The sequence below is a fragment of the Syngnathus floridae genome, chromosome 8 (genome assembly GCF_059516105.1).
Source record: "Syngnathus floridae isolate MCC-2025c chromosome 8, RoL_Sflo_1.0, whole genome shotgun sequence".
NCBI classification, from domain to species: domain Eukaryota; kingdom Metazoa; phylum Chordata; class Actinopteri; order Syngnathiformes; family Syngnathidae; genus Syngnathus; species Syngnathus floridae.
This window is the reverse complement of record NC_142420.1, coordinates 6,757,500-6,766,954: the sequence shown is the minus strand read 5'-3', so window position 1 is coordinate 6,766,954 and position 9,455 is coordinate 6,757,500. Positions and strand designations below refer to the sequence as shown.

At 39.7% G+C, this 9,455-nt stretch overlaps 1 protein-coding gene across 3 annotated transcripts; it reads left to right on the top strand.

Moving 5' to 3' along the window:
• The first annotated feature begins 102 nt into the window (after nt 1-102).
• chaf1b (chromatin assembly factor 1, subunit B) lies at nt 103-9,042 on the top strand. Of its 3 annotated transcripts, none has more exons than XM_088382999.1 (19): nt 103-448; nt 1,972-2,060; nt 2,327-2,407; nt 2,664-2,751; nt 3,038-3,107; nt 3,199-3,872; nt 4,103-4,250; nt 4,551-4,683; nt 4,996-5,116; nt 5,284-5,387; nt 5,471-5,567; nt 5,656-5,740; nt 5,907-6,000; nt 6,114-6,183; nt 6,257-6,348; nt 6,438-6,597; nt 6,853-7,398; nt 8,429-8,511; nt 8,644-9,042. In XM_088382999.1, the coding sequence occupies exons 7-19, from the start codon at nt 4,125-4,127 to the stop codon at nt 8,745-8,747; spliced, it is 1,815 nt and encodes a 604-aa protein (XP_088239125.1). In that variant the 5' UTR covers nt 103-448; nt 1,972-2,060; nt 2,327-2,407; nt 2,664-2,751; nt 3,038-3,107; nt 3,199-3,872; nt 4,103-4,124; the 3' UTR covers nt 8,748-9,042. The 3 variants fall into 3 exon arrangements, with proteins under 3 accessions (XP_088239125.1, XP_088239126.1, XP_088239127.1); XM_088383000.1 differs by having other exon boundaries at nt 103-526; XM_088383001.1 differs by lacking the exon at nt 103-448 and adding an exon at nt 1,676-1,727.
• Nucleotides 9,043-9,455: the final 413 nt, after the last annotated feature.

Sequence of the window (9,455 nt, the reverse complement as noted above, 5' to 3'; positions counted from 1 at the left end):
GTAAGGACACAGCCTTAAATTGAAGTAGAACACGTCGTCATAACCCTCTCCCGGATACGGTACATTCCAGGATGTGCCGTGTTTACAAACCTCTCACCTAGCCATTGGACCGACACCGTTCATTTAACACAATTTTATTTTATTATTATTATTTTGTTTCGCTTTTAGCGTTTGATTTTTCGTCTTTTTGTACTAAAACCGTTTAATGTAATACTGTATGAATTTTAACATCGAATATAAAATAGGGTAAAGCTAAGCACGGCACACAAAAAGAAAAATTTTGTATATGCTGCCGTTCTAAGTCTTCCAATAGATGGCGGTAATGTACCTATAAGCTAGTTTTACAATGATCAAAAACAAAAGAAGAACACTTGTTGGCGGAACTTTAAACACAGTCGTCCACCTTGTAGAAGTCCTAACATTTGTCAAAATAACTGGATTCGGACAGGTAAATGCAATGCTCCTGTGTGCAATGATCACAGCCAGAAGATGGTAGTTTGCCTGAACTGCAGGCAGTGATGAGAAAGTGAGGCAAAACACACACACAGTTCAGTTTTTCTATTGTTGTTCCATGTAATTTTTCTATTTCAAAAATGTTAAAAAGTGAAAAATTGATATTTTAAACAAATCATCATTGTGTAAATAATTTAAATATAATACTGAATGTTATATATATGATTATTCTTAAGCAAAATGGCATAAAACGCATTCATTCTAATGGAAGAGTGTAGGGTTCAGTCACTCATGCATCTAAGGGTTAAGTTTTGTTGTGGAAATAAATATTGTTATAGTTCACGGCCATGCCTTTGTAGACCTTCCCATGATGGGCGCGTGTCTTCATTTTAATTGGGTTGCCCAAATGTCCAAATTAAACAAGCTTTGTGCCCTTTGTTTTCAGTTCTTAGCTTCTGTGTTTTATGTCCTAAATTGATCTGCAGTGTGTAAGTGATATGGTGTGATAATAGGTTTGGGTCCTCGGGAGGAATCACATTTCTAATTATGGTCTTGAACAACTATATTTACACCCCAAATAAAATCTGAACTACAAGTCGAACCGTTTAGTCAATTTCAGGATTACACATCAATATTTACAACTATATTTACACCCCAAATAAAATCTGAACTATGAGTTGAACCGATTAGTCGACTTCAGTATTACACATTGACATTTAGCACTTGAAGACCACTAATAACTATACAAATAAACTTGACTTGATTAATTAGGTGTCCTTGATATCTCATCTTCCAGTCAGATCCAGTTTACCGGGACTTTTGACTCGCCTTTATGCTGCTGTCACCAAACTATAACTCTGTGCATCTGGCCAACAGGTCGGCACAGTCTTTGTACGTCTGTGCGATCCGACAGTACGAAAATAAGATAGTTGATGAAGAGTATAGCGTTTGGCTCGGTAGCGTCCATTGCCACTAAAAGATTAAATTAAAAGATGCATATCAGCTGTACCTTGAAAATGGCGGTGAGGAAGAAGGGCAGCAGTTTAAAGTGAAACACCCACCTTCTTTGGTAAAATATCTAATAATGCAAAGACAACAACTGTCTGTCCAACTGCAAAGGAGAACTTTACTCATCATAGAAGTCGTAACTTATGCAACATTGTGACATTTGTGTTGCTTTATGATACTGATCATAATGCTAGTAAGATGGAGAGTGAAACAGAAACAGAACAATGTCACATTTGTTGAAGAGAAAATTGAGCAATAAGTATTTGGTAGCCTCCCACTAATCACAACATTTAGAGTTTCGCGTTGTATTAATCATTTGTTTTTATTCTATGCCTCACCAAATTGTCTTGATGTTAAACTGGTCTACTAGTCTGTGCCACAACAAAAGCTTGTGGGCTGCTGTGCACTCTTGGGAAAAAAAATCCCTTATCGGAATATGTTGTTGGGAAATACTACCCCAGAGTTTCATGAATTAACCAGGTACACTTTATTGATTTTTACTGCCTTCAGAGGAAGGCAAGACCAAGATGCCACGCAAGGGAAAACGCTCTCAAGCTGCAAAGCTTCGACATCAGAGGAACAGAATGCTGGCACAGCAGGTACTGTATTTAACAATAAGGTGGCTCCTGCATAAGTTTCGATCTGTGTTTTATTTGATTTGACATTCACCCGGAACTGTACCCTCTCATGACTCTGTTGATGCTCAACAAAAGCCCGGCATCTCCGGCCTTGACTATGTAATCAGTCAGAAAACAAATAGTTATGTGTTTGTCATGCTTGTCCCAGAAAATTCGTAGGAAATTACAAAACAGAGTGAAGCTGCAACTGATTATACACCACATCTTAAATATTGATGTTTTCTTAGGAAGCAGAAACATCGGAACCAGCGATTCTTTCCAGCACTACAGAGAATACAGACGCTCCCTTGCATTCTTCAGCTAAAGAGGTATGCTCACCCCTCCTCTTGCTCATCAAGTGCAAGGTTGAACTCAATAACTTCTGAGATAGTATCAACAAAGGAAATTAATTGAACCACCTCGAGATCTAAACTTTTGTCCTCATAAAACAATGCACTCCATTTAGCATTTATAAACCCTTATGACCGTATTTTAACTGTACAGTTTACTAAGGGTGGAATGATTAATTGAAAAACTTAACCCTCTTATATATATATAGATATTGACTTTTTTTTTTGTTGACAGACCAATGGACAAACACTCAAATGCCCCTCGTCTGCAAGTGTTGAACATAGCAGAAAAAGGCTCAAGTCGGACATTCTCTCATCATCTGGTAGGGAAAAAGTGCATTTAAGAAGTAGTAGTTTGTATGTGATGTGAAAATTAGTTATTGATTACATTACCCAAAAAATGATGGAAATAGTTACTGGAATGCCATTTCAAGAAATTAGTTGAAATTACTTACCAGGAAATTAAAAAAAACAGCACAACCTACACCAATGGATAATCACTCAGGATATTTGAGACATCTGATAATCCTGATTTTAATCGGAAGGGAGTAATTGGGATCAGAATAGGCCCAATTATCACCCTGCTTAAAGGATCATTTTTCTCACTAGCCCGCAGTGACTCTACCAGGAGCTGGCTTCCAGTTATTATCGATGTTTTCTCAATATCAGACCCCAAAAGGTATTATTTTCTTTTTCAAGCGTTTTGATTGATTATTTTTGTTCTCTTCGCTGCAGTTTATACAGGAAATATGGTTTTGTCATTTGTGTAGGGGACTACTACTGAGTAGACCAATTCCCACAACTAACAATGAAGAAACTAATGATGACCTTGTCATCCAGGGATCTCCCATTTCACCCTAAGACATGATCAATTAACAATCATCCATGGAATTCTTAACAGTCAGTTAATTGACTTAAGAGGAGAAACTCTGTCTCACTTTTACGATGACAAATTTTGGGGCTCATGATTAAGTAGCTGCTTCTGTTAGAGTTCTTTGTTTTGAGAAAAGTTGCTATATTTTCCCGGTGACATGTTTGATACTATTATTTAAAATATTTTTTTATTTATGACCAGGAACCATGTCATACATTTTTGTTTCCAGGACTGCCATATGTAATGTGGCATATTTAATGACATTAAACCACGGTTCTGCAGTGTTTTGTGAGTCATTCTATATTATCAGTGTTACCGCCACTGGTAAATTGATGATGATATCTGAAATATACAAAAATATATTGAAGTACAATTAATTATGAACCATAACAACAACAAAAAATAGAAACAGGAACTGTCAAGTCTCGCATCGTGAGTGGATTGGTTCATCTCTCCCAACACCGCCTTTTCCGCATTTCTGTCCAATCACCGATGAGCACTAGACCGGAAGTTTTGAACCGGCCTAAACGCGGGAAGTTGTTCAGATTCTTCAGCGGGACGACAGCAAAGGTAAAATACCCAACTCTACCGCGAAACCCCGTTAAAACGTTGTTTTTATTTATTTCAGTACGTGTATGCGAACTGTCTTAAAGTGCTCATTCATCCATGTCTTAGTTTGATTTAAATGGTCGAATGTAACATCTTTTTCTTGCTTAAATCGCCGCCGGCTTTTATTAGCCATTGGTTGTCTTTATAAAACAGTAATGAAAGAAATGTCTTTAAAATGGCTTCCCTCGAAGGTCGGTGCTGAATTGAAACAAGATGAAGGTTGTTACTTGTGAGATCGCCTGGCACAACAAAGAGCCGGTATACAGTCTGGACTTCCAGCACAGCTCTGATGGACGCTCTCATCGTTTGGCCACGGCTGGCGTCGACACCACAGTCAGGGTGAGTGCTGGACAGGTTAACCTGGGCCTTACAGTCATCGACACTCCCATCTTATATTTTCTTATTTGCTAAGATACTAAACAAGGTGCCTTTTTCAACTAGTTTGGATGTGAAGTATAAGAGGGGAGTCCCACATAATGTTTAGAATGTGTCAGCTTTAATTTTGGCTATTATTTCTATCGTGCAAAATTTTAAAATATTCAATATGATGGAGATATCTGTCGTCACGGTGCACATTTGTCTTGTGTCCCAAAGACTGGAACACTGCAACACCATATTTATTATTATTTACTTATGCAGTTATGGAGAGTCGACATGGGCCCAGATGGAAAAGCGGTGGTGGAATTTCTGTCTAATCTAGCCAGACACACAAAGGCTGTCAATGTGGTCCGCTTCAGCCCCAGTGGAGAGCTTCTTGCCTCAGGAGGAGATGGTATGTCTATTGCATGAATTTGCATGTCCACTGATGTAACAAACATCCAGAGCAAGAAGTGTCTTTTAAATTTTAAAGGAGTGATTGTTTCTCTGGCTCGAGTCTTGAATAATGTTAACACAAGCATAAAATAACTACTGAATAGATCAGCTATCAATAGTTGTAATAGTTTTTGTATGTTGATGAAATTGTCATAGTTTTTGTCATCATGCATGTTTTTTTTTTTAGTTTTCGTTGTCGTCAAGGAAGATAATATTATTGTGAAAAATGAAGATTAGCAAATAACCTCAATCTGTTTGTGGCTTGGTTCAGACGCAGCCGTTCTGTTGTGGAAGCTCAATGACAACAAGGAGCCGGAACAGGCACCAGTTTTCCAAGAGGAAGAAGACTCTCAGTTAAACAAAGAGAGCTGGTCTGTTGTCAAGACACTGAGGTACATAACAATAATGGCATTCATTCCCAGCAAGGCTGAAAGTGCTGCTTTGTATGCATTTCAACCCCACAGTCACCCAAAATGTTGCAAACCTAAATAATCAGGAAAGAGCACGATGTCACTGTATGTTGATTTTTCTAGCTTAGCTTTGTGCACGATGTTTTTAGGGGACACATTGAGGATGTGTACGACATCTGCTGGACTCGCGACGGGAACTGCATGGTGTCTGGGTCGGTAGACAACACGGCGATCATGTGGGACATCAACAAAGGTTTGCTGCGAAAACATCCAAATCAATTTTATATCAAAATAAATTTGTGTCAAAATTGTCATTTGTCAATTTTTGTCTTTCAGGACAAAAACTGTGCATTCTGAATGACCACAAGAGTTATGTGCAGGGTGTCACTTGGGATCCATTGGGGCAGTATGTTGCCACTCTCAGTTGTGACAGGTAGCCATCATTACCCACAAACACTTCAAAAGCATTTGGTCCAATTAATTGACAGCCCTTAAAATGTTTTGATATTTCTCCTTTTCAGAGTCATGCGTGTGTACAGCACTCACACAAAGAAGAAAGCCTTCTGTGTAAGCAAAATGAGCTCGGCCTCACCTGCAGATGGAGAGGTTAGTACACACACATCATGTTTTTTGTCACCTGATGTGTTAGTTACCTACTGAAATGTGTTTGTATAATTTAATTTGTTTGATACACTGTAATTTGTCCAAAGTGCGACTTTATCAGATACATTTGCCCATCATGTGTAACATTGTTTTGTTCGTATTGTTGCAGGCCAAGCAGCACCGTATTTTCCATGACGACAGTATGCGGTCTTTTTTCCGGCGTCTTTGCTTCACACCAGATGGCACCTTCTTACTCGCTCCAGGTAGTTCTACGGAAAATTGTCACAATTGTTATTGTAATAGTTATTATTGTTATTTTTGAGAGATTTGATTTGAGGTGTGAACAGAAATATTCTCACTGTCCTGCCCTCCTCAGCCGGATGTGTGGAGGTCGGGGAAACCATCACAAATACAACCTACATTTTTTCCAGGAAGAGCCTCAAGAGGTAAAATGCACTAGTTGAGATTGTTACAAGTATTTGTTTGATATCTAATGTACATGAATTCATTGTTGTTTAGACCAGTTGCCCACTTGCCATGTCCAACAAAAGCCACACTGGCTGTGCGCTGTTGTCCAGTCTACTTTGAGCTGAGAACCAAGAAGGCAGAAGGTAAGAATACCTGACTGTCGCTTTAAATTTTGATTTCTCGTCTATCTCCCAATTTGTCTTCTAAATGTTTCTCTGTCTTCCCATCACAGACGGTTCAACCGAGCCCCTTCCTAATCTGTTCAATCTCCCTTACCGTATGGTGTTTGCCGTGGCATCCGAGGACTCCATTTTTCTGTACGACACGCAACAGGCACTCCCGTTTGGCCTGGTGTCCAACATTCATTACCACACACTCAGTGACCTTACATGGTAATGGAACTATCTTCTCCATAATAATCCGAACATCTGTCCTCGTTTCTTTTCCATTTTGGTGTAAAGTGAGCTGTTAAGGGCCGAATTATTGAGTCTCTTCATTAGGGTCTGGGCGATTATGGAAAATACTCATCATGATTACTTTTGTTTTGTATGGAAATCACATTTTAGTAAAAAATATTATGTAATGGTAGCTGAAAAGGGCAGTGTGTATTCAGCATGTGACTCTGAGTTGCTTCCATTTTGTCTCAGGTCTCGAGATGGTTCCTTCCTGGCAGTGTCTTCCACAGATGGCTACTGCTCCTTCCTGTCCTTCTCTCCAGGGGAGCTGGGAACTCCACTGAAGGAGCCCCCCACTCTGGAAGTTTTCACACCTACCAGTGCTGCTGAGAAAAAGAGCAAAAAGACACCAGCAGCTCGAACCTCATCCCCCGTGCCCCAGCCGCCAAGCTCGGCTTCCACTCCCACATCCCACGTCACCCCGGGAGGAGACGGGGGCACAACCCCAGATGAGTCGAAGACAAAGTCCAAGCCTCGCCCTCGAAAGATCACCCTCAATACACTGGAGGCCTGGGGGAAGCCCTCCACTCTAAAAAACACACCTCCCTCGACTCCTCCAACGTCCGCAACCACGAGTGCAACCCCAACTCCCCAACCCCGCGTCAACACACTCACACCCAGCTCCCGGAAGGGCCCCCGCCTCACCCCGCTCGCTCCCACAACACCCAAAGTCTTCAACAGCACCAACTTGCCCACCACTCCCAAAGGTACCATAGCGTCTAAAGGACCCACTCCAAGGTAAATATAAGTGGGAAACTGTGAGTCTGCCATCTTATTGTATTAAGTTGCCCTCAATCATTTACAGCCATGAAAAGATTAAGAAATACAGTGTTGCAGATAGCTATATTTGCTACATGAGGTAGTCCAGCACAATCTAATGGGATTTAGTACATCTGCCTCATCATAATGATAGGGCAGACATCTGCCTAGGCTGAACTGTTAACAGAAGTAAACAAACAGAAATACGGCACACCATGTCAATTTAAAACATATATATTATATATATTAATATATTAAGGTCTACAATATATGGATTATACTTCTACTGTGGAGGTCTGGGTGTAGAGCATCACACTATGAGATGTGCCTAAAATCTTGTCAGTGTGGCAAAATGAGGGAATCAAAATATTAACAACTTCGTATGATGTGATGCATCAACAAGTGTACAAAAGAAAAGATCTACAGGAGAGAACTACACAGATTACATGCTCCCCCCCTCGATATTGAGGGGAAAAAATAATCAGATTATGCCAAATTTTGCAAGTTACAATAAAAAATATATTCAAAGTTTGGTACAATTCGACAAGTTTCTAGATTTTGAATGGGAAGGACGAATAATCTGGCGCTGAGTAAACATTGTCACTCATGATTTATTTTACTCGACATTGAAGCATACAATTCTCACTTTCTGTACATAGTAAATACGCGTGGAAATGATAGTAAAATGTCTGAAATGGGAGTCAGTGTTGACAAAATAGGAAGCCTTGACATCAATTGCTTTGTTTTGGTTGTGCTCAGCTCAGGACAAAAGCCTTGTCTGGTTTTAGGGTGTTCGTTGGACCCCCTGTTGATTATCAAATAATCACTCTGGATCCTGACAGACAATGGAGGGTCTGTGCGAGCTTTTGTATTTAAATGTCTGGCTTGGAACGGCTCTATCTCAGTTGAGTGTTGATAGTTTTATGGCTGGACAGTAAATAAGTGAACAACACGATGAATAGATGATTAATGGACTTTCTGCAACTGATTTATTTCTCTTTGTTTCCAGGCGAGTTTCTTTGACTCCTGTCGGGTTGCATTCGTCCAGTTTGGTCTTCAGTTCTCCTGCGTCTACTGAGAAAGCTAAACATGGTCAGTGTGCGTTACAGTATGGCCACCTCTTCCCTTTTTTGCTTCTGCTTTTGGAAGCTTCCTTTAAATAATTGATTAGAATAGTCCCGTGTCATTCTCATCTTTCTTTTGTTTTTCATTTACCTTCTTCAGGACGCCCTTCTCCTCCCACCGATCCCCTTTGCCAGCCTCCAGAGTCCAAGCGACCCAAGACGGACGACAACATCACTGCGCCAAGCAGCGTCATTCAGCCTTAGCGCTGCCATGATCTAAGCATGACTGTCTCTACCGTCGTGATCAAATAATCCTCTTGTGTGTTATACCACAGCAGCATTGTGATTGAGGGGGTAATAACGCCTTCATACATGATGTATTCAAATGTTATCGTGAATACTTTGCATGAATGACTTTAAGAAGTATTGTATGATAATTAGTTGCTGTGTGATGTAATCAATTAGCGCAAAACATTTGGATCTTTAAATTCTGAATGGTGTAAGTAAAAAAACTTGCAGTAATAAAATAGCACTTGATTTAGTGCTGTGTTAACTTTGATTATGCTGTATTTCCTCAGTCTTATCTTGCTGATTTGCTTTGGCGAATGGGGTTTGAGCTCTAAAATTGTAATTTAAAAGATTTTTTATAGTCAGAGGTTTAATGTTTATTGAAATACATTTCTTCATTCAGAACAAAGCCAAACCAAATTAGATTTTTTTTTTTTGCTTAAGAATGTTCCGTTTATCCACCCATTTTCCATTTACCTTTGAGAATTCTTCAACCCTAAACTAAAAGCAGTTAAATGTACACTGTAAAAACATTTGTTAAACGTTAAACTAAGCTTTTTTTGAGTCACCCAAATGATGTTGATATCGGTCAACCGAACTTGATTCACGGGGGGACGGAAATAAAAAGATTGACATGTCGATCAGCCAATCATAATCGAGCTCATTCGGGCTCTTTAACGGTTA

What these genes read in the sequence shown, in the direction of transcription:
- chaf1b (XM_088382999.1), top strand. Translation starts at nt 4,125, where the DNA reads ATGAAGGTTGTTACTTGTGAGATCGCCTGGCACAACAAAGAGCCGGTA. An exon ending in TCCAGGAAGAGCCTCAAGAG is followed by an intron (nt 6,184 to 6,256) that starts GTAAAATGCACT and finishes ATTGTTGTTTAG; the next exon opens with ACCAGTTGCCCACTTGCCAT. An exon ending in TCTAAAGGACCCACTCCAAG is followed by an intron (nt 7,399 to 8,428) that starts GTAAATATAAGT and finishes CTTTGTTTCCAG; the next exon opens with GCGAGTTTCTTTGACTCCTG.